At 38.0% G+C, this 26,212-nt stretch overlaps 1 protein-coding gene across 1 annotated transcript in view; it reads right to left on the reverse strand.

The window, feature by feature from the left end:
• Positions 1-18,182, reverse strand: part of LOC306846143 (rho GTPase-activating protein 21-like) — a 57,896-nt gene extending 39,714 nt beyond the window's left edge. Inside the window, exons 1-4 of the mRNA XM_079379275.1 lie at positions 17,971-18,182; positions 16,978-17,156; positions 1,141-1,314; positions 996-1,017 (exon numbers count right to left, since the gene is read on the reverse strand). Of these exons, the coding sequence (XP_079235401.1) occupies positions 996-1,017; positions 1,141-1,314; positions 16,978-17,052 (271 nt within the window). The 5' untranslated portion in view covers positions 17,053-17,156; positions 17,971-18,182. The remainder of the gene's footprint in view (positions 1-995; positions 1,018-1,140; positions 1,315-16,977; positions 17,157-17,970) is intronic.
• Positions 18,183-26,212: the final 8,030 nt, after the last annotated feature.

Here is a 26,212-nt window from a genome sequence, read left to right on the forward strand (position 1 = left end):
AGTTGTGCTAAACCGTGTCACGAGAGCTATCATGTAATGCAAGGTGAATAAAAGGCAATCCTTGAGGGAACAACTGCACTCATTCAAGATTTTAGGGTACCGAGATGCACCGGACAAACAGTCATCAATCGGAACCGCACCGTTTTTGTTTAATTTTGGCCAATTTCTGTTCTGACTTGCACACAAACAACATTGCATTAATTTCCCAAAATGGCATTTGTGTGGCAATACAACAACATCTGTAAACAGTACATTAACAGAGGCAAGAGATGGGACAAGCTGAGAAAAAAATACTGTACCCGGCAGATCACTGTTAGCTGATATACTAGATGAAAATACTAAATATTGAATTGGGCATTTTTATGAATGTATCTCTGAAGGGAACTAACTTTCTTCAAGAAGTTATGATGGCTTTTTCTTTTCATCTACCTCCATTTAATGCCTATTAGTGTTTACAGGGAAACCCAGGAAATGCTATATTTATGCAGTTCCCATAAATGCCACCTAATGACAAAAAGTGAAATTTAATTCAGCACAACTGTATTTCATGCACTTCATGTACTTCTGTGGACACTTCATGCACTTAATTGTCACAGCTTTGCTTATGCAACAGATGGAGGGGGATATCATACTCCAATACTGGGTTACAAAATAACCCAATAAATAAAATGTATACACTAGACGCATGGAGTCATGGTGTGAGAGGCAGAGGGCATAGTGTGCAGCATACGTGCATAGCGTATAGCAGAGTTCCTCAAATCTTACCCTGGAGGTCCAATCTGCTGCAGAGTTTAGCTCCAACCCTGATTAAACTCACCTACCTATGATTTTCTAATGATCTTGAAGACTCTGATTAGCATGCTCAGGTGTGTTTGATTAGGGTTAGAGCTAAACTCTGCAGGAATGGTCCAGATTTGAGGATCCCTGGTGTATAGTATGTCATTTGGAACACCACAGTTTAAGTTAGTTTTATGTTACTAAAAGTGATAACTTACCCCTGTGACCATGGTCTTCATCCTTAAAAAAAAAAAAAAAAAAATTGAATTTGTATGTTACAAAATACACAAAATGTACAGACTGAAAAATATATTAGTGATTGAAAGCAGACGCTATTAAACAGTGATGAATGACGCACACTACCTTAAAACTGGAGTTCACTGCAGACTCCGGTGGGTACACAATGAAGTGACGCAAAGTGAAGCCGAAGCCTTGTGAAGTGCGGCGTAGACGAAGAGTCTTAGGCCCTGGCCAGGAAAATGGCTCATCCTCCAGCTGGAAGAGCACTCCTGAAGAATCATCCTGATCCTCCACATCCTACAGACAACCAGATGAAATCATGAGGAAAAAGAAGGGCCACCGAGTACAACAGATCGACAAATCCAGATTTCAGCAGACTAAAACAATTAAATGAGAAGTGATTAATTTTATCATATGTGAGAGACAATTAAAAAGACATTCATTACTACATGTATATACTTGAAGCAACTTTGAAGGGTTCTTAAGATACAGGAAGGAGTAGTTATGAAGAGTTCTATAAAAAATAAAATCGATTTGAGGTCCAATGGATATAGGACCTTGTATGACACAGGAAAGATCCATCAAATTCAGTGATGCACTGCAATTCATTTTTTTCTAAATTTTTCTGAAAAGCAAAATTAAAGTTTTAATTTAGCTGAAAAACTACAGCCACCATGTTTTGCAGGAATTAATGATGCAAATCTTATCTTTTTTGTGAAAACCTGTTTTAATGCATTGATTTCATCAGCTTTAACAAGGCTCAAGTTGTGTTAATACAAATATTAAGATTTCACACAAGACAGCCAAGATACATCACTGGAGTCATTTCAAAGCCATTTCACCTGAAAAATCAGTGCAAAAAATCCTGGGTCCACCTGGGTCTATGCATTACTAGCAGTTTTAGCCTGCTCAGACCAGTCCAGATCATGCTGTGTTGCCACTGACATTCACACCAGTGAATCACTTCTGTGAGCAAGAAAGCACTGAAACAAGAGATCTGCTGGGTTTCACAAGCAGAAGCAGTGGACAAACCATACCCTGGAGAAACGGCGTAACTCGCTGTGCATGAGGTAGAAGAACAAATTCGAAAAATTACATTTGACAAATCAATACGGTATAGACTTATAGGTGAACATTTTAAACAGCCTAATCAACAAACTAAAGCAGGATCACCATAAAGATGAGTCAGATCTGCTATGGCATCATCATCATCCTTGACATTTTCCTCTTCATACTGAGGAACGCCCGCTGAAGGTTGAGTCAGGACTGGCCTGATGTCATGTCTGCAGGGTGTGGGTGATGTTTTATGCCTCATCTGAAGATAATTGCCTTGTGGAGCATATATTTAAGGATAACAGACACCCCACACGAGTCCCCACACAGTTTTGCTGGCATTAATGTAAATCTCAACTCTTTATGGAAACCTGTCTTTCTGAAAATTAAAATGTATTTATTATTTTATTTACTTTAACAAGGCTCAAGTTGTGTATTTAGCCCATGATGATGTCTGAGGCCTTGAGCTTCCACTCGCTCTTCGTGCCTTACTTTTCCAGAGTGGGCATCCTGCTTCCGGCACGCACTGCTCTGTTTATAGAGTATTTATAGCCTCACACCTACCTGATATTCACACCCTACCCTTTTCTGCCAAACCTCCTCCAGCAGAGGTGTGACACATCAAATATTGCTTCACCATAAACACAATCTGGCATTTGAATCGCTACAACTGGTGATATGAACTGGTTCACGAATCTGTGACCGCATTGCATGAAGTAGCGACCAACTGATTTATTTTTAAATGTGTCTTACAACCAATATGCAGAGACATTTTCTCAATTTTGCCACAATAACTTTATTAGAATATAAAAATAAAAACACAAACATAATAATAACAGTACCTAATGTTAATAATTAAAGGGGGGGGTCCAATGCGGTTTTATGAATGTTGAGTTATTTACACTGTTAAAAAGTTGGATTCTCATGCTAAATATGGCCAAAGTTTCAAAAAACGATTTGGAAGTATAACAGAGTATTTCTGTGACAAATACACTGGGTTTCTTACATGTTTCAGAAAGTTTTTTTCGTTCATGGCTCCTCATGACGTCATGAAGGGTGGAACTCTTTGTATGGGCATTTCTCACGAAAGAGTGTACCCGCGCACACATCGACCGGAGCGAGAGCAAGAGCGCGCCCATCAATGCGCTTCATTCAGCAGCGCTGCACGGGACTCGCTCGGGAACAATGTCTCTAAAGAAGTGTAAACCCAGCGTTACATGAACAGTGGATGCAGTTTATTTTTCCGGGGCAGCAACGGAGTTTTGCAATTATGTTTGTTGACGAACGTTTTATAAACATGGTCCAGTTCGATGCTGGATTTGTACATCGTTTGATACTGAAAGATGGAGCGGTCCCAGCTATAAAAGATCCCGGTCATGATTCAGAACTGCAGACTGTAAGTGAAACGGCATCAAATGTCTGTGGTTTGTTGGCAATCGGAGCTCAAGCGCTCGTCACCCTTTAGCTCCGCCCACGGCGCACCTCTAGGAGCTCAGCTGTTTTTGGAGAGAATCGTAAACCGGTATCTGTCTTTTATAAATATGAAAAAACTAAAAGACTTTTTGGAGATATGATGGATGCAATACTACTCTATAGGTACTCAAGATTTAACATGAGATTGGGTGAAGCTGTGCGTTATGCCCCTTTTATTACTGTTGTTGTGGTTTAACAGTCTGACAAATTGATTATCATCTGTCTCTTTTTACTAGGGGTGTAATGATACATGTTTGCGCACCACAATTTTCATTATAGCCCTTTTGAACAAATGCAGTATTGTTTTAATGACTGCATGTGCAAAAATTCTGTGCATTTAGAAATATATTTAGAATATTTAATATTTAGAAACTTCAAGTTCTCCCCCTTGGATGGGACATACCATTTATACGGATATATTTTGATGTGGTAAACGCATCTGGTAAAGGCATATGCTGTTTAATTCATTTGAGATATGTATTCCTCGGCATATAAATTAGATATTACATTTGTATCCTTACCTGCAAATTTCTGAAATTCGCACAAGTATTTCCATTTCACAAAAAGTCTCTCATCTTGACAGCAAGAAAGTCAGTGTTAAACTTCAGATAATTCACTGAAGGAGTTCTGAACTGCAGCTTTAAAACCAAGGTACGAATATTTTTGTGTGTATCATTGTACCCCTTTCCACAATGAAGTGAACTTTATCTAGTTTGACAAAACAAGCAACATTACCCAAAAGTTAATCTGCAGTCCCATGTGCAACACTGAGCAAAAACATCTGCTGATGTTTGCAAGATGTTTGTAATTGGAAGGAGGGCTACGAATTTATTATCCCTCTCATGACTGGTTGATGAGCTCACAGCTGGAAAGAAATGGAAGAAACATCCTAAGCTTTTATCAGGTGTGTGCTAGAGAACATTGACTCAACAGTGATGTGTAGCGGGACATAGAGCCCTGCATTTCGGGCATCGGGCCAATTTCCACGTCATAGTTCAGACATGGGCCGGGCCTCTGGCCTGTTTTGGGTTTCTCCTTATTTTATATTGTAGACATCTATCGACTAGCGATGAAAAAAATAGCCGCGCTGGTGGAAACAACAGGAGACCGTGCCGCGACTGAGAGCAGCTCGATGGTGTTTAGTGTCCCGCAGCAGCAGCGTGCGCAAGTGACTTCAGCACAGCTGAATAGTTCTGCGTTCAAATGCACGCAATAGGCTAAAGCTTGCTGCAAAACCCGAGCAAACATAACCATGAATGTGTCTGCGGGAAATAGTAAGGAGATATTTGAATTATTTACTAATAAACTAATGTTTTCTGAGTCTGTGTCGCAAGGATGAAGTTGCTGATCCTGACTCACCGTCTCCTCATTAGACGCGCCTTTAGAGAGAAATGCATCTTTGATTATGATTAAAATTATAATAAAATAATTTTTGTTTTAATTTTTTTTTTATTTCGTTAAGTGATAATTTAAAGGTTTCTATAGATATATTTATCATGTCTGTGAGGCATATATACGCTCAGCTTCGGTTCATTTTTGTGAAGCGCTCCTGTTCAAGACGGCAAAAAGCGCATCATGTTTGTTTTCTTTGTTTTATAAAATAACTACCTTTTGTTGGTATTGTGAGTGCACACAAATACAAGTAGACCCTTGTGTCCGAATGATGTATTACTCTTACCTTCATCAAAAAAAAAAAAAAATGGCATAGGCTATTTTAATTTGTTTCCACTGGAAAAAATCCAAGTGTTAGCGCTGGTGCCTCCATGTCCTGCAGAGCGCGCTTTAACTTCCACTCTCCGCACAAACTTGGATATAGTCTAGCGCACATTATTATTATAGTGCAGGTTTAACGTTTAAACATTGTTATATGCTTGAACTGTTTTAGTATATCTATAGATTTTATTTTAGGCAAGTCGTGATGATATGTGAAGGCTAAATTGATCAAACATAGGCTATGATCAGCTCATGCAGCTGGCCGCTTGGTCGTTACTTTAAAAAACAAAAACTTATAGACTAGTTAACGAACAAAAATGCTCCAAACGTTTTTCTATATTAACTTCATAAAAAAACTAAACGAAATATAATTATTTTGCCATTGCACACAAAACTGAACTATTTTAATAGCCGAAACAGTAGTATAAACTCTTTTAGGAGAAGGGGAAAAAAAGAAGGGCTCGGGTCGGTAATTCTGATAAGCTGTCGGACGTGGGCCGGGCTAGGGCCTGAGCGTCTTGGGCTAGGGCCTAAATTTGAGGCCCTTGCAGGGCTCTAGCAGGACATGGGGCATTGGTCTATTACACAAGTAGGCTTAAGGCTCCTTGAGCGGCTGGATTATGTTCACAGTATGCCAAATTCTGATACCAGAGTCTTTGAGGAATGAGTTAATACGTGTGAAACACAGCGAAATCTGAGAGCCTGTGTGAACTTGTGGAGCCGGTTTCTGTCAAGAGCGGTGACAATTTCCAGAATCCTGCACTCATATTTGAACTGCGGAGCAGTATTCAGTAAAGCAGGGAGTGCTGTATACTGGACTGATTTCTGGCAGAAAGGTAATGAGACCTCAGATGCCAAACTTAAGCTGATGTGATAAGCTAACAGCAAAACATGAGCTGTAACTACCCCTACCAGTCATGATGTTAGCAGTTATGGGGTACTGAAGCAGCTCACAGTCTTTTCTGACAGATCTTTAGGAGCTTTTTTCTGTTGCATCCTTTGTCTAAAAATGATTTAAAACATCCACATGAACATGCATTAATCCATAATGCCATACATATACATACTAGTATTCAGAAGTCTGGGATCAAGACACTAATACTTTTATTCTGCAAGAGCATATTAAATTGATCGAAAGCTACTACAAAGACTTTCATAATGTTACAAATATTTATATTTCAGATAAACCGTTTAACTGAAAAAAATGTTTTATGGTTTCAACAAAAAATATTTGAGCAGCAAATCAGCATTTTAGAATGATTTCTGAAGGAAAATGTGACACTGAAGACTGGAGTAAAAAATGCTGAAAAAGTAGTTATCTTAAAATATAATCAAATGGAAAGCAGTTATTTTCAATTGTAATGATATTTCACATTGCTGTTTTATTGTATTTTGACCAAGCCTTATTGAGCATAAGATACTTTCAAAAAAAAAAAAAATCTTACCTTGCCCAAACCTTTAAATGGTATAATTTCTAACTGAAGTGAAACAACAAAGCAGCTGTATTTGCACTGGTACCAGATGCACCATTAACTTATGTATAATCTTTTTCACATTATATATGTATGGCCTGAATAAAAACTAAGCAAAAATTCATGATGAATGCTAAAAACAATATTTTGACAACATAGCAGTCATGTTGTGCTTGCACAGCTGGACAGGATCCATTCACAGTGTGTAAAGCAAGATAAACTATAGGACGACAACAAGATAGCATTAATTATTGAATATTTCACACCCACATATAGTCTATTTTGGATCATGCCCTCAGAGCAAACTGGAACTTTTCCCTGGTCATGGAAATTAATGCTCAGAGCCAGTGTATGCAGATTCAAGCAAAATTGCTAGTGTGCCTTTCATGTGAGATCACAATCCCAACCGGATGCAAATCAGGAATAGTGCTCAGTCATGCAGAATGGATGCGACGGTATTGTTTTGGGGCCAGGCTTAGCTACTCCAAACAGATGGACAGGGAGCGGCTCCAGCACAGATAGCCCTGCACTTTACGGTATGTGACAAACCAAACTAATAAATACTCTACTAACACCTTTATGTGCCAAAACCCCCATAATTAAATGGCCACATCTCAGCCTGCCCAGAAGGTAAGTGGAAGAGTTTGTGAATGTGAGGAAAAATTTCAAATGGGCATTTGTCGTCATGTGGTGTTGCAGATTTATTAAGTTGTTAAAACTGAACAAGACGTCATTTGTCAAAATATGTAGTTAAATTTTCTCCTTGTCAGTTACTGTCGTTGAACAATATTTTGCCAGTGTAATATTTACACCAACTGTCAACTTGCGCATTGCAGCGCATGAAGGTATAGCACCCACATTATGAGAATATGGTGTTTCTAATGACAAGTAGATGAGGAACTCTAAATAAGAGGCTCAGAAGGTGGGCAGCATGATTCTGGCACTGATAGCACCTGTAACACTTGGAGAGGACAAAGTTGACTGTCCTTAATTCGATGTGAATCATCTAAATTTATAATGTGGCAGGGCTCCAAACTGCGACTAAAATGGTCGCATTTGCGACCAAAAATATTAATTTGCGAGTGAAGTTTTTGCTGAGGTCGCCACTGGCGACTATATATAATTTGCATGAAAGGACTTTTTTCCCGATTGTTTTGCGCTCACATCTTTTGTTACGTTCACTATTAAACTTACATAAGACGATGCGCATCAAAGTTTTACTGAAAAGAGTTTCAAACGGTCCTCGTCTCTGCCGCACACAGTCTGCTGAACGCAGTGAGAGAGACCTGAAAGGGCCTGTTTACACCTGGTCACTTCATGCATTTTCTCTGATCGGATATCTATATGATTTGTTAAAACGTTTCCCCATTTACACTTGGCCACATAAATGTGATATAACGGATATAAATCCGTTCTTCAATTCCCGCTTCATATGCAAATATAACGGAGTTCACGTCAATGAAAGCAATGGATAATTTTATTAATTATCAGCTAATTTCAATATCACAGATCTTCTTATCGAGATCTTAGTCTATATGCTGTGTTCTGTTAATGCATAGACTTCCTGTTATTTGAAGCGCACTTGCCATCCAGTAATCGCAAAAAGCTTTGTGCTGTCTTACTTTTTAATAAACAAAGTATCAGCTTTAAAATGCTACGAAATTCAAATGATGCGGTTTGGGTGCTCTTTAATGCGGACCACAAGCGCACACTTTCGGTAATATAAACACCAGTACCCCGCGTCCACACGATCCGTGTATGCGTCCGGATCGCGCGAGCGGAGAGTATCGCACTTAATGCTCAGGCGCGATCTCTTTAGCACCTCAGTTAAAGCAGCAAGTGAACCCATTATATATTTCGATTTACTACTATAGTATGAAATGAACATGATCAAAAGGTGGGCAATAAGAAAGCCTATAGTACAACTTGCTGTTGTACTCATTCAGTGTACAACTCATTCAGTGTTTCAAACTGAGGAAATGTATAAAGCTTGTAAACATTTCATTGTAATACATTTACCTCAGAATAACCACTCAGTGTCCATAAACTCATCAGTCAGCTAGAAAAATAACTATAAAGAGGAGCGGTTTGCTATATTTATGCGCTGTTGCATATTATTTTTACTTATTCTGTTGTACATGATTCAACTCCTCCTATAAAATTGCATTTTACTAATGAAGAAAAACAGACTGAATGTGTGAAAGACCTGACAACATTTATAGGATGCACTGCACTCAGTTGCCAAGTGATGCTTATGGTCCATGATATTGGTATAGATTCTGTGTAACAAACAATTCTTTGTGACTGTATATTTCAAGTTGTAAAAGACATTTAATTCACACTTTAAGTGAACCTTAGTCGACCTGATCATCTACAAGATGGATTAAAATGCTGATAAAGCCTAGTAAAGATAAGACATAAACACATGACAAAATGATTGAAATGTTAAAATAGGGGGGAAAAATAAAATGATAATAATAAAATAAACCACTTTTATTCTGTGGCACCTAAAAAAATAATTTGGCACCTAAGTTTTTCTTTAAGAGCCAATGGCTCCTTACTCGATTTTTTTGTCTGGAGCCCTGTGTGGTTAGAACTCCAGAAGACCACCCAAACCATCCGTCCAGCTAACAGGAACTGCTGACAGATGAATACAGGGAAACTAAAAGCGGCACTACTGCCCGCAAACCACAATGCTTGGCAGGCCTGTGTTTTCCTCTCCAATGGTAACAGTGCTCATATCCCTGTTAGGGGAATCCCAGAGTACATTTAATTGTGACCGTATCAAGTGAGTTGATAGTATAAAAATACATGTTTCTCTAACCTTTTCATTAAAGGATCATTGATAAATACCACAACATGAATAGGGCAGAAGCACTAAAATTCATAAACAGTTCATCAGGCTATATTCCAAGTCTTCTGAGACCAGATGAAAGCTTGATGCGAAACTGAAGTTGTTATTTGCTTATACTCTTTTCTGGCAGCTGTAGAATATTCTACATTCCATATGTTCGAAAGGTGCATCATGATAGCTCATGTGATATAGCATCAACAGCACAAAACCCGAAGGGACGCATCGATATATCACTTTTGATTACAAATAAAACTGACTTTTTTGTCCTTCTTGAAGCTTGTCATACAGGTTTACAACAACACGAGTTGAGTAAAGGATGGCATTTTTAGGTTAACTATTTTTTAACATGCTTGTGATTTCTCGTTATTTTCATTCCATGCTTGATAAATGGATTTGGTTATTGGGGTAAGATAAATAATGAGGTGTAGAAATTGTGTACAATCGTTCTGCTGTTCTTTTTACATAATTTAATGTTAAATACCTCCAAGACACAGAAGACTGTGTGTGTGTGTTTGTTTGTTTGCCTGGCCCGCCTCCTCTTTTCTGAGTTTAAGTAGTCGTGCCACTCACGCATAACAGACATGTTCCTGCTAACCACCTGATGGATGAGGGTTTTACTCAACCACATATATTAGACCATATCCAGAGAGAGTGAGAGTATAAATCAAGGCAATAAACAAAAGCAAAGATTCAAACTAATATGATTGGAAGAATATTTATATCAAAGATGGGGTGACACTCCCAAGATAGATCAGAAGCCGAAGTCATTTATGAAAACAAATTCTTCAAAGGGCAAATGTCACAAAAGGAATCACACTCAGCAAAATGCTGTCTCATCATCATTGACGAACTCACACAAAATACAGAAATATTATTTTGTCACACACATGCACACAAAAAAAACCTAAAAAAATTTAAATTTCATTCTTTAGTCCATCACTACGATCTGACTGAATAGATCAGTGCTTCTCAAACCTGTCCTGGATGTGCTGATTCAACTCATAAGCTTCTCAGTACAGATTAAAGTGCCCCTATTTTGGGTTGCGAAAGGGTCATAAGGGTCATATTTTGGTTTTGGGAGTCCCCAACAACAAGTTGACATGCATGCAAGGTCAAAAAAACACTTTCATTTTCTAATAATATGCATTTATTTTTACATTACTTGCTCAACGATTCATTTTTCCAAACCCCTCCTTTGCGTGACACTAATCTGCGGTGATTGGTCGATTTCATTTAATGCAGTGTTTGTGAGCTCAGTGCTTCTTTGTACAGCGTTACCAGGGAAACAGCTATTTTTTAACGCTCCAAAAGCAATGGATTTGCATTTTCATTCAGACCAACGTGAAAGTCAAGTTTTCCCAGGTCTGCGCGCGCAACAAGTGGCTGGGCAATATGCTAATGTTTCATGGGGTTTTTTTTGGGGGGGGGGGGGTTTGTTGACGGCAACATGAAACGGCTTGGGATTCCTTTAAAAACTACTCTTTTCAATGATTCAGAGTCAACTCTTTCTTTTGAGAAACATTAACTTTAACATGTTTATAAAGATCAATATAGCTCTCACATTATATGACGTGGCAGACCACTCGCTGACCAGTGTGTTTGTTCATTCAACAAGTGAAAGGTGTATAAGCAAAACAGAATGATCTTTTTTGTAAAACGTGACACCAAGATTGTGAATTTGAAAGTGAAAGCGCACGAAAAAACAAATTCTTGTACACAAAATTTAAATCAAAAATAATGCTGACGAAGAACAGGTTGAATGTTGAACACTTTCGTTACCATATAACTATAAACTATGATAAAAGTTCATCAGCATGCATTAATCAAACGTTGTACCAAAAAAACAATAAATTGCGACCAAATTATGTGCTCGTGCAACCAACTGAGAAAGTTAGTTGCAAAAGTGCGACCAGTGGGAAGAATGAGCCTAGAGCCCTGTAACCACACTTAAGAACATTTCATTTTCCCTGTGTGTTGTGTTTGAATGAGTTGCAGAGGTGACATCACGTCACAGGGTCTCTCTCTCTCTGTAACATACATGCCTAAATGCATTCTCAGGTACTGAACTTTGGTTCAGCACCCAAGTTCAGCACCCAACCCAAGGACTAACAACTGTATTCTACTGTTATTAGTGAGCATTCTGGCATTGGTTACCATTAGTGTTATACATAAGTGGCTACTGCTAGTGAAGAACATAAAGAGTAACACATTAAATTTCATGCAAATCAATGTCTTTATGTAATTAATGACGATTACATCAATTACATTGGTGCATCTTGGATATATATATACATACACTGATGAACAGCAGTAGTATAAAATGGCACTTATGTCAAACCACATTGTACAGACACACCTTGTGACAAAAGCTAAGCACCAATACTGGTCATATCTGTGATACTCTCCGTACACACCACCCTTTTGTTCTGGATGAGTGAGGAGCAGCAGTTCTTTCAGGGTATGCAATAAGCCTGTAAATAATTCATGATGAGCGCAGGTGCACCTGGACAATGTGTTGCGCTCCTGGAGGTGCGTGGAGGGTGGTTGGGCTTGCATCATAAAGCTGAAGTGTTCCTTTATTAGATAGCAACAGCTAGATAAACTATAAATTCCCCAGGCTTATTCTCCAGGCTCCTGTCCTTCCAGGAATTTAGCAATATAGTCATGTCATGATAGCAGGTGTATTCAATTGGATACGTCGCACAAAAGGTGCATCCAGAGGACAAGCATTACTACAAGCATGGGCTTGAAACAAGAGACTGGGTGACATCAGCAATGACAGCCACTCAGAAAACTCAAACCAGAATGTCTGACATGCTCACACCAAACTGTTTATTGTAGTAAAATATGGTACACTTTTACACCGTATACTTTTCCTATAATGTATTTTCTGTCATTACATGAGTCAGTGATTATTCTTCCTAAATGAATAAACTCTAAATGAACTAACTATGTCTGGCATGCTGTTCTTTTAAGGCATGAAACAGTAGCTGGAAACAATTTGTCTTTCTCTATTGAATTGAGAATCTATTTTGCCTTCTGGTCGAGGAGTTAATAATATGATGATCAGTAACAGGGCTGAGAAATGGGGAAAAGCCGAAAGCTAGGAATGCTAAAACAAATATATATGACCTACTATATACTACCATGTATACTACCATGTGCATCTTTCGGCTGCATATTATTATATTTTTCATCCTTTAAGGTGTCTTTAAAAATTACTGTGACACCTTATGAAGACATTCAGGTCAAGACTCAAACAATCTTGAAATATATCATCCAGAAGATGCTCATTATGAAGTGTTCATTTGCGACCAAAAAAATTAATTTGCAAGTGAAGTTTTTGCTGACGACTATATACACATTTACGTTATGACTTAAAAATTAAAAAAATGTAAGGCCTTTTTTCCTGATTGCTTTGCGATCACATATTAAACTTAAAATTAAAAGACGATGCGTATGTTACGTTCCTTGTTTGTATTTGTTTGCCTTCGTATTTTTCGTTCTTTTTCCTCTTTGTCATTTTGTTTTCTTCTTCTTGAGTCTTAGGTTTCGTCTGTTGGCTGACTCAGTTCACTGGTCGACCAATTACACTGGACCAACCCGTCTTGCTTTTTCTCATCACGCTCAGTGTGAAACAGCCTTAATACCGTTTCAAACTTGTATTACTTTTTCTTCTGAAAAACCAAAAAAACGTATCAATGTTTTTGTTTGTTTTTTTATTTCCATAATATGGAAGTCAGAGGTCACAAACTGTTTGGCTACCAACATTCTTCACAAAGTCCTGCAAATGAAAATGACAAAATGACAGGTTTGGAACAACAAGAGGGTGAGTAAATAAGGACAAATGTCATTTGTCTTAGCTAGCTCTTTAATCCAGATTATGCTTAAATCAATTTTAATCAATGGAACTTTTACACTAATAAACACATTCAAAATAGTTATTTATCCAACAGTGAAGTAGTAGGAGGAAGCATTAGTCAAGCCCTCCAGTGACGTTTTATTCAATGGAGAAACTGTGGTCAACCAGAAAATCAAGAAATGGCTGAAGCATCAAAACAATTCATAAACACAAAAAATGAGTTTGAGACCAGCTCTGCCTCATTAATCTTCTCAAAATGCATTTCACAAGGAAATTATGTCAACATTCGCCAATAACAGGATGATGATAAATACTGAACCATATACTCAAAATAACAAGAGAATTCTAGAAATGCAGAGAGACTCAGCGTTACTTTCTCTCAAAATTATATTCCCCACTTCCAGTGCATTCTGAGTTGGGAAGAGATGGGGATTTTGTCAACATTTACTCACCTTTTTGTTGTTCCAAACCTGTATGACTGTCATTCTTCCACGGAACACAACAAGAGAGGTTTTAATGAGCCTCCAGGCTAAAGATTGTTTTCCATACAATAAAAACCACATCATGATCACAGACTCAGGCTCCAAAACAACAGTCCTTTTTACTGAAGCCTTGCCACATTTGTATGTGAAACAGACCGAGATTCACTGCAAACCACTTAAACATCCATATATGCATATTTTCCAACTTAAAGACAACATACCAAAGCGCTTTTATGGTGCTTTTTTTTGTCTTTTTTAGAGTTTTGTTCTTTTATCCCAGTAAATCATACAGGTTTGGAACAACATGAGGGTGAGTTAATGATGATAATATATATTTGTCTGAACTATCCCCATTAAAATGCACAGTGCAAGAGTCACAATCCTGTGATATTCCAAAGCTTGTGCAGCTCAATGCATAATAAGCTTTAAAACTCTGAAATTGAGTAATGGAGCACTGCAGGCCAAGCACAATGAGCTAATATTATTTACACCGAGGACTGTTAATATAAAATGAGTCACTTGTGTAACAAACTAAACAGGAAAAATGTACTATTCAAAAACCAGTGTTAACACAGAAATCCACATTTCAGTCTTCTATCAACATAAGTTCAGCTGAGCCATGCGAAACAAGCACCAAGCTAAAAAAAACAGACTTAAATCTTCCCATTCACACATTAAATCTTTGGCTCATCTAATCAGCATGCAGGCAACAGGTTTCCCTTCTCATCACTCAGTATGAAGCTCCTAATGAAGACAGACCTACCACTGGCAGAAGAGAGACATCCTGTCCCTCGACTCTATTTCAGCAGAAAAACAGAGGCAGTGCTGAATATTAGATTAAAGGGGAGGGGTAATGGGAGCGCAAATCGGCAGATGCTATAAATAGATGACCTTCAACCCGCCGTGAATGTGGACAGGGGTTTATACAAAGGTCTTCATTCAGAAGGCCAATGGAAAGATTCGGCAGGCTGAGCACAAAAATGTTGATTCATGGGAGTGAACTAATATCACAGCAGGACACCGATACCCAACATAAATCACTAGCACTCGCTTACCTTTTCTCCATTTAACCCACTTCGCTTTCTTTTTAAATGGGAAAACCCTGCTTATTTGAGAAAAACAAACCAAAATGAAAAACGAAACCAAATCACTGACCACATACACGCCTGTAGGAAAAGATCCAGACCATGTCTGACAGCTCAAACTGACAGCAAGAGAAAAGACGGTCAGTGTTACTACTTAACTTACAAAAAGACCCAAAAACTAAGCAAACCTTACTATTCAAGACAAAGTCGGCACAACCCACACTGAAAGCCATAAGTTAATACCAAACTACACAGCAAAAGAAATATTGCACATATTCTTTGACAGAGTCAGCATTCAGATGGTCTCCACATTGACCATGTGTTTAAAGGAAGAGGTTTCACACCAGCTGTTTGCATTGTAGCTGCACTGCGATCTCACTGTGTGGCTTAGACTGTTTAGAAAAGCTTCCCCCCATAGATAAACGGATGCTCCTCGCCTGCCAGGGAATTTCCTTCAAGAGCATCCAAAGAATTTCATTTCTTCTGCAGCACACACTTATGATTACAGATTACAGTCCTTCATCTTTCTCTTGAGCTACAAAGGAACTTCAGACAGCAAATAAACTCCAGGCTGTGAAAAAGTGTGGAAAAATCCAGGCTGGTTTTGTGCTGAAAGGACAACAGAGTTCACCAAGAGTCAAAACATTAACCCAAGCTAAACCTTCTAGACAAACACCAGTCTGGACTTCCAAAAGACTTTTGATATGCAAACTCACCACATCAGAAAACAGGTTCAGCACACTTGGCTATAAACAAAACCTCAGCGATATAAGCATCAAACGAAGTAGCTACTTCTATGCATGGATAATACCACATAACAGAACTTTGAAAAAAAGAATTTCTTCAATATGAGAGCAGAGGTAAGGCATTACTTTCACAGCTGGCATTCAGGAATAATGAGCAGATCTGGATGAGGAAGCAGCACAGCTGGTGCATTCCACACAGTCAGTGACAACAACAACAACAGGCCACACAACAGCACAACTTAATTCAATCTTATGACCTCAACAACATGTTACTGCTGAGATTCTTCCAACTGTTAGTCAGAACAGTGTTTCCCATTAAATTCCACTTTGGCGGACAGTTTCATAATGAACCCGAAAATATATTTACACTTCTCATAATAACATAAAAGACCTATGTTGTGTTTTGTGCAGTTGCTTTGGCTATGAACTAAATTCAAAATCAAGATACGGTTTATTGCACTTTTTAACTAGGTGCTCTAACTTTTGCTCCCACAGTGTGCATCAGATCGATGCCTTTAATTTTAAAACCGACAAAATTTTCCTTATCTCCCCTACAAAGAACAAGGTCCATCACCAATAGTCTCACAAAAGGAAACAGAAGTAGAAAATCATTGTCTGTTTACATCGAAAATCAACTTCTGATGAATGCCAGGGTGTGTTTCACTGGTGTTAATGACCTTTTAATAGTGTTTTTCCTCCACTCACTCTATGACTAAAGTCAAGTCTTACTCGCTACAGATAACGTACACTCGCTGATGTAGATGCACACAGTTCAAATCAAAGACAAACAGTCTATTAAATAAAAACATCTGCTGCAAAACACGGGTCCTCTAACAACTTTTATGCTTACGAGTTTTTCTCCTCCAAACCAGTGCTACACGTTCCAACCTAAGTGTGAAATATTGCTACAACAAAAAAAGAATGCCTTTCTGTATTTGTGACAAGTTCAGTAAAAGAGATCAGCTCATCTAAAATGGTGTGCTGAATACAAACTTACATAATTTTCGATAAAAATAATAATTCCTGACTGGTTAGAAACATTTATGGATGGTAGATCATCTCAATTGACCCACAACTGGCATTAGCCTATTGATCAGAGTCACAGATCTAGGCGGGTGACCCAAAGGGTTATGATGATCCATGATCCCATCACCATTGTGACCCTCCAGCAGGGATTTCCCTTCAATAAGCAATCCAGTAGGATAACCCACGGATCTCACCTCACAGTGCAGAGATGCGCCGGCATAACTCAGCTCTTCCTCATCGCCTGAATTCCTCCAATGCGTTGCCATCATTTCACGCTGCAGCCCACATCTAGAGAAATCTCCTCAAATCAGCTCCAAGATCACACTTCAATATCCAACTGGATTTGGTTTTCCACATGTTTGGGTAAAAGACCCTGGAGGATAAACATATTTGATATTTTAATTAAACTTGCAAAAATACTCAGAAAAACATTATTTACTAAAGAAAAAAAAACTATTTGTCATCATAATATAGCACTTTAATTTAATGTCTATATTTTTGACAACACTTTTTACTATTTTTAAGTGAAAAATCTATTTAATCTTCAGAGCGAAATTACCTTATATCTGTAATCAAAGTTCTCTGCAAGCTTTCAGATATCTAAAGACGCTTTGACGCGATTTCCGATTGGTTCTGGGGTTTTGTTTGACAGGTGTCTTAAAGTAACCTCGTTAACCGTAGTAACCAATAGACTTCGACCAATATAAACGCCCTAAAAAATCGCTTATTCCAGCAAAACGTGAGTCTTTCCCGTGTGCCACATGGTTATATGCGCCTCACATTTTCTTCATTCATATCTCAGAGGTATCAAACTGTGAGGTATCACAACACACGAGCTAATTAAACAAGTTTAATCTTGTTAAAATTAAATGATAACCCTGGACAGAGCGTCTAATCGGACTGTGAGCGGAGAGGTTTGATGTGGTGTGGTCAGACTCAACTGGTGTATGAGCGGCTAACAGCGCTGCAAACTTTCTCCTGTGTACTCAAACACAACCGACTCTATTTATATACACTTTAAAAGCGTCAAACTTCATTTTAAAGAGCGAACACATGAAGTCCGTCGCGTGTTGGGCGAAGTTTGAGTGTTTTGAGGGATATACAAAAGCTTGGGCTCTGGTTAGCATGAGTAGCTAGCAAAACAAAGTAAAGGCTAACTGGTAATGTAATGGCTAGCCAGCACCTACCTGTTGGAAATAAAGCCCTGATGTAACGCCGTAAACGCCCATTGCGCACCAAAGAACTCATTAATTCGACAGAACTGTCTAGGCGACAGGATAGCTCCAAGTCTTGTCCTCAATCCGAGTGTTTTTGATGGATAAAAACAGTGCGAAAGTTTTCCTACTCCCCGGTCCAACTCGACGCACACACGCGCGCGGCACTAGTTGGATCGGGGCTCGAGCGCACTCGGAATCCTTGGAAACGCCACCCTTCTCTAGCTGAGGGAGCCCACATCCAATCAGATTCTTCCTAACACTTCACGTTTAAATTTCAGCCAATCATTTGCGTTGTTACAAATTCTATTTTATTTATACGATCTGTTATCTCTATCAAGTCACTTAAAAAAATCCTACAATTTTCTTTTTATTTCTCTCACATCTACAGTTTTTATGAACAATAGTGTTTTATATCTGTTGAAGTGCTGATGTGCTACAAAATAGGGACTTTTTAGAAATGTAACTTTAATGTTATCCATTCAGTATTATTTTAGTACCGCTGAGATAGTTTTCACAAATATTTGAATTAATTTTTTATATATATATTTCCAGTTTTTATTTTTTTCACGTTTTACGAAGTTTGTTGTGTTTTGTCAATTTATTTATTTATTTTGAATAAGTCTATATAAGTCTAATATTATAGTTATTTTTACTACATCAAGTTGAAGATAAAAAAATAGAAATGTTTTTTGTTTGTATACTATAATACATTTGTGTATAGCAAGTTTTCAGAGCCAATTTGGTCAAATAAAATGATTGAAACTGGACCACTACATTGTTTACACAAATAAGAGAATCTTAATAGAAATTCATAGCAATTTATTCATGTTTACTTGTCTCTGAAAAACTTGCTGCATACCGGATGCATGTTATGAAATTGAAAGTCTGTTTAGAATCGTTTCTCATAGGATTAGTAAAAGTCATGAAGCATCAATAGTTGAAATATTTTTTATGATCAGACCCTAAACAGAAGACGAGGGTTAATGTCGACAGACCGTGGGGACGTGTTCCCCTCCCATCTTTGTTTAGTTGTCATATGCTAACAGAACAAATGGAGCAATGGTGTGGGATGGAACGTCTTGTTAGGACGTTTTGTCTCTAAACACAAAAAATGGACAGTGCTGCTGTTTATATCTCACCCTGTGACACAGTTTGAGCAGACGATACAAAGTTTGTAGTGCTCTTCCCACAAAACCAACCTAAATTACCGGACACTGTTAAATAGTTGCTATTTTATACAGGATATCCTATATAGGTTTTCATAAAGTCATTGGTATAGGTATTTTATGTATAGATACTCCAGTCAGTCGGCCTGCAATATCATTTTTTATTCTTGACCAACAGAGCATACTTTTAAATTATATATATATATACACATATATATAATATATATATATATATATATATATATATATATATATATACAATTGCATTGACAATGACAATCTTGGATAATTATATACTTCTGTCTATGAACTAAATCCCTCAAATTCGTGCTCTCTCTGTCTCTTTGACTCTCTCTCTCTCTCTCTCTCTCTCTCACACACACAAATACAACTGTTTGTCTGGATTACTGGAGTCACATGTCGGCCCGGTTCAAAGCAGGGTCGGGCAGTTTTGGCATGCGATTGGCAGTGGCTGTGGAATGTCTGCACACACACACTGTGTCCCACAAGAGGAGCGGCTGCTATGCTCACAATCTCACAGAGCTTCACCACACTGCATCCATCATCTAATTGCATTCCCAGTGCACTTAAGTCAGTGTCAGTATTTAGCAGAATATAAGTGATATGCACAATTCATCTTGTCATATCATACTACAATATTATTTTAAGAAGCATTTTTCTGTATATAGATTACTACTTCTAAATATTAAACTATATATGGGTATTAAAGAGTATTATACTATACCCACTCATATATATATATACACTACCAGTCAAAAGTTTTTGAACAATAAGATTTTTTATATTTTTTAAAGAATTATCTTCTGCTCACTAAGCCTCCATCTATTTGATCCAAAATACAGCAAAAACAGTAATATTGTGAAATATTTTTACTATTTAAAACAACTGCTTTCTATATTTACATTACATTTAGCAGATTATTTGATTAATAGAAAGATCCAAAGATCATTTATCTGCCTTTATCAGTATTTATCTGAAATAAAAATATAATATATAGTATAATTTTTATTTGGGGGGGGGGGGGGGGGGGGGGGGTAGAAATTAATATTTATTTAGCAAGGATGCTTTAAATTGATCAAAAGTGATGATAAAGACATTTAAAATATTACTAAAGATTTGTATTTCAGATAAATGCTGTTCTTCTGAACTTTCTATTCATCAAAGAAACCTGACAAAATTCTACTCAGCTGTTTTCAACATAATAATAATAAACGCTGTTGAGCAGCAAATCAGAATATTAGAATGATTTCTGAAGGATCGTGTGACTGGAGTAATGATGCTAAATATTCAGCTTTGAAATCACAGGAATAAATTACATTCTAAAATATAGTCAACAGTTATTTTAAATGGTAAAAATATTTCACAATATTACTATTTTTGTTGTATTTTGGATAAATGCAGGCTTGGTGAGCAGAAGAGACTTCTTTAAAAAACATTAAAAATCTTACTGTTCAAAAACTTTTAACTGGTAGTATATACACTGTATGTATGTGTGTGTGTGTGTGTGTGTGTGTGTGTATACACTCACTGGCCACTTTATTAGGTACACCTTGCCAGTACTGGGTTGGACCCGCTTTTGCCTTCAGAACTGCCTTAATTCTTTGTGGCATAGATTCAACAAGGTTTCGGAAACATTCCTCAGAGATTTTGGTCCATATTGACATGATAGCATCACGCAGTTGCTGCAGATTTGTCGGCTGCACATCCATGATGCGAATCTTCCATTCCACCACATCCCAAAGGTGCTCTATTGGATTGAGATCTGGTGACTGTGGAGGCCATTTGAGTAAAGTGAACTAATTGTCATGTTCAAGAAACCGGTCTGAGATGATTTGAGCTTTGTGACATGGTGCATTATCCTGCTGGAAGTAGCCATCAGAAGATGGGTACACTGTAGTCATAAAGGGATGGACATGGTCAGCAACAATACTCAGGTAGGCTGTGACGTTTAAACAATGCGTCAACTGGTACTAAGGGGCCCAAAGTGTGCCAAGAAAATATCCCCCACACCATTACACCACCACCACCAGCCTGAACCGTTGAGATAAGGCAGGATGGATCCGTGCTTTCATGTTCTTTATGCCAAATTCTGACCCTACCATCTGAATGTTGCAGCAGAAATCAAGACTCATCAGACCAGGCAACGTTTTTTCCAATCTTCTATTGTCCAATTTTGGTGAGCCTGTGTGAACTGTAGCCTCCGTTTCCTGTTCTTAGCTGACAGGAGCAGCACCTCTACACTTGCTTGTATTATTCTCATTTCTCTCCAAAAAAGATACAAAAGTGTACAAAACGTGAGTGGTTTTGTACCTTTTTTGTCACTTTGGATAAATTTGTCTTGAGTTTTGAAAGACAGATTAATGATAGATACAAACTTGATTTGAAGAAAAACTTTTTGGTTCGGTTAGTTGGAAATAAGTGTTTTTCCATATTCAGAAACACAAAAAGAGAGAAAGAGAGAGCGGGCGATAACTTGAAAAGAGAGCCCTGTGAAAAGTGTTCAGTTTCTAGAGGCGCGCACAAATGTTCCTTTCATTCACTGCCAGCCGAAGGGGCCACCTGTTTCAGGGATTGGGTGGCCTTTGTTCCGAGGTCGTCCTGACCAGGGACTTTCACAATACTTCCCAGCCCAGGGAATTCCTCTCTCTGCAGTCGGATCTGAAATGGAGCCCGAGACATGGCAGAAGCTCTCTCGGGAAGCAGCCATCCCAGGAAGAATGTCAGTCAGCTGCATGTCCTCCTTGTGACCAACTTGGAAATACGCCGGCCAGTTATAACAGGAAAACAGAAACAGTGTCCATCTTTGTTTAGATGGGGTCTGTTATAATTCAGTTTAAACAGTGCATAAAAACCAAGATTGTGTGTTTGGGAGGGTCTTTTCAGACATATGTGCCTCCCACAGAGATTAGATTACTAATATCATACTCAGATTAACCTGCCTTTATTATAATGTGGAAGGTCACGGCTTTGTTTACTACAGTTTTTTTTTCTTCGAGGCTATGCACAGCAGATCACTTCATATTCACCTCAGAGACAGCCTGTGCTTGGAAATAGTGAACAAACCCAACAAAAACTGTGGTTAAACAACCCAACAGAGAGAGGGACGCTTTGTTTTCCCAGCACACTGAAACTCCCTCTTGCAATTTAAATGCTGGAGTCATATGTCAGGTGTATGAATAAGGCTCAATGGCTCCGCCCATCTTCTATTGTGAATGTCCACTCACTCCATCAATGCCCAGCTTTTATTTATCTGGCAAATCATGAGAACAAAACTAAAACATCAGGACAATCAGGACAGCAGCTTCATGTTGCCTTTGTGTGCTCCTTTTTTCCTTTCTTGGATTTGTGAAAGCCACGTAGATGAGAATCCATATAAACTTTTACATGTGAGTGGGGCTTGCTTGCCATGTGGCATGGTCATTGCCCATGTGGTTGCTAAGGTATTGTGAGTGGTTTTTAGTGTGTTTCTATGCAGCTGTCTGGCCGGCCCATGGTCAAAAGAGCCCAATCTGTATGATAATCTGGTCCTTAAGAGGCCAATTTGAATGTGTTTTTGTCCATGTTATTGTTTGACACACAAAAATCATAAGTCTGGCTGCTTAGAAAAGTAATTGCAGAAATCTTCTCAGTGATACAAAAGGTAAAGTGGGAGGTGTTGCTACAATTTATAGCAATATTCTCAGTATTTCTCGGAGGGTAGGCTTTAAGTATAACTCGTTTGAAGTTATGGTGCTACATATAACATTATCTAGAGAAACACGTGTTAGTGATAAATCCCCTGTGATGTTTGTACTGCCTACTGTATACAGGCCACCAGGGCACCACACAGACTTTATTAAAGAATTTGCTGATTTTCTATCTGTGTTAGTACTGGCTGCAGATAAAGTCTTAATTGTTAATATCCATGTCAATAATGAAAAAGATGCATTAGGATCAGCATTCAAAGACATTGTGAACTCAATTGGGGTTAGACAACACGTTTCCGAACCTAGTCATTGTCGAAATCATACTCTAGATTTAATACTGTCACATGGAATTGATGTTAGTGGTGTTGAAATTCTGCAGCAAAGCGATGATATCTCAGATTATTATCTAGTCTTGTGTAAACTCCATATAGCTAAAACTGTAAATTCTACTCCTTGTTACAAGTATGGTAGAACCATCACCTCTACCACAAAAGACTGCTTTGTAAGTAATCTTCCTGATTTATCTCAATTGCTCAGCATATCCAACAGCGCAGAAAAACTTGATGATGTAACAGAAACTATGGACTCTCTCTTTTCTAGCACTTTAGATACAGTTGCTCCTTTACGCTTAAGGAAGATCAAAGAAAACAGTCTGACTCTGTGGTATAATGAGCAGACTCACACCTTAAAGAGAGCAGCCCAGAAAATGGAGCGCAGATGGAGGAAAACAAAACTAGAGGTATTTTGTATAGCCTGGCGGGAAAGTACCCTATCCTACAGAAAAGCATTAAAAACTGCTAGATCTGATTACTTTTCGTCTCTTCTAGAAGAAAACAAACATAACCCCCGGTATTTATTCAATACAGTCATGAAATTAACTAAAAATAAAGCATCAACATGTGTTGGCATTTCCCAAGAGCACAGCCGTAATGGCTTCATGAACTACTTTACTTCCAAGATTGATTCTATCAGAGATAAATTGTAACCATGCAGCCGTCAGCTACAGTATCGCATCAGTTAGTGCACTATAGATCCCCTGAGGAACAATTCCACTCATTCTCTACTATAGGAGAGGAAGAATTGTATAAATTTGTTAAATCATCTAAACCAACAACATGTATGTTAGACCCTATTCCATCTAAACTACTAAAAGAGCTGCTTCCAGAAGTCATAGATCCTCTTTTGGCTATTATTAATTCATCACTGTCATTAGGATATGCCCCCAAAACCTTCAAATTGGCTGTTATTAAGCCTCTCATTAAAAAAACACAACTTGACCTCAAAGATCTAGTTAATTACAGACCGATCTTAAATCTCCCTTTTCTGTCAAAGATACTAGAAAAGGTAGTATCCTCACAATTATATTCCTTCTTAGAGAAAAATAGTATTTGTGAGGAATTCCAGTCAGGATTTAGACCGTATCATAGTACTGAGACTGCTCTCATTAGAGTTGCAAATTACCTGCTTCTATCATCTGATCGTGGTTGAATCTCTTTATTAGTTCTACTGGATCTTAGCGCTGTGTTCGACACTATCGACCACAACATTCTTTTAAATAGACTAGAACACTTTGTTGGCATTAGTGGAAGAGCATGGTTCAAATGGTACTTATCTGAACGCCATCAGTTCGTGGCAGTGAATGAAGAGGTATCATATCGATCACAAGTGCAGTATGGAGTACCTCAAGACTCAGTACTAGGGCCGTTACTTTTCATGCTTTAAATGTAACCCTTGGGAGATATTATCCAGAGACATGGTGTTAGCTTTCACTGTTATGCTGATGATACTCAGCTCTATATTTCTTCGTGGCCCAGTGAAACAATATATAATAATAAAATATAATATTTTTTCGATATAAAAAAACTGGATGACGAGTAACTTCTTACTGCTAAATTCTGAAAAAACAGAGGTGTTAATTATCAGACCTAAAAACCCCACATGTAATAACCTAGAACACTATCTAACACTTGACGGCTGCTCTGTCAATTCTTCTTCATCAGTTAGGAACCTAGGTGTGTTGTTTGATAGCAATCTTTAATTTGAAAGCCGTGTTTCTAGCATCTGTAAAACTGCGTTTTTCCATCTCAAAAACATATCTAAATTGCGACCTATGCTCTCAACGTCAAATGCAGAAATACTAATTAATGTGTTTATGACCTCAAGGTTAGACTATTTTAATGCTTTATTGGGTGGTTGTTCTGCACGCTTGATCAACAAATTACAGTTGGTCCAAAATGCAGCAGCTAGAGGCCTTACTAGAACCAGGAAGTATGACCATATTAGCCTGGTTCTGTCAACACTGCATTGGCTCCCTATCAAACATCGTATAGATTTTAAAATCTTGTTAATTACTTATAAAGCCCTGAATGGCTTAGCTCCTCAGTACTTGAGTGAACTCTTGTCACATTATAGTCCTCCACGTCTGCTGCGTTCTCAAAACTCTGGCCATTTGATAATACCTAGAATATCAAAATCGACTGCGGGCGGCAGATCCTTTTCCTATTTAGCACCCAAACTCTGGAACAATCTACCTAATACTGTTCGGGAGGCAGACACACTCTGTCAGTTTAAATCTAGATTAAAGACAAATTTCTTTAGCTTGGTTTATACATAACACACTAATACACTTCTATTATTCAAATCCGTTAAGGGATTGTTAGGCTGCATTAATTAGATCAACCGGAACCGGGGACAATCCCCATAACACATGATGTACTCGTTACATCATAAGAAGAATGGCATCTACTCTAATATTTGTCTGTTTCTCAGTCCGTGTCTGGATCAGATGGTGGATCGGCGCTAGGAGATGATGTATGTGGCCCTGATTGTCGGCGGAGGCCGGACACCTGGATGAGCCCCGGGGACATATCTCCAGTGAAGACCTCAACTTAAAATACAATAAAACTTAAAATAAAACAAATAACAAAAAATATAAGAAAATACCGAACTACATAATACTATTATTGTTAGAAATTGCAACAATATAAAAATAGAAATATAATACATTTATACATTGAAAATTTTAATTAAAACAATAAGTAAACAATAAATAAACAATAATATCCTGGCCAGAGGAGAACTGGCCCCCCGACTGAGCCTGGTTTCTCCCAAGGTTTTTTTTTCTCCATTCTGTCACAGAGGGAGTTTTGGTTCCTTGCTGCTGTCGCCTCTGGCTTGCTCAGTTGGGGACACTTAATTTCTAGCGATTATCGTCAATTTGATTTCACAGATACTATTTAAACTAAACTGAGCTAGGCAATGACATCTCTGAATTCAATAATGAAATGCCTTTAACTGAAAATGTAATGTTTAGTCTTATTATTATACATTACTAACACT

Source organism: Barbus barbus, assembly GCF_936440315.1.
Source record: "Barbus barbus genome assembly, chromosome: 26".
Taxonomy (NCBI): domain Eukaryota; kingdom Metazoa; phylum Chordata; class Actinopteri; order Cypriniformes; family Cyprinidae; genus Barbus; species Barbus barbus.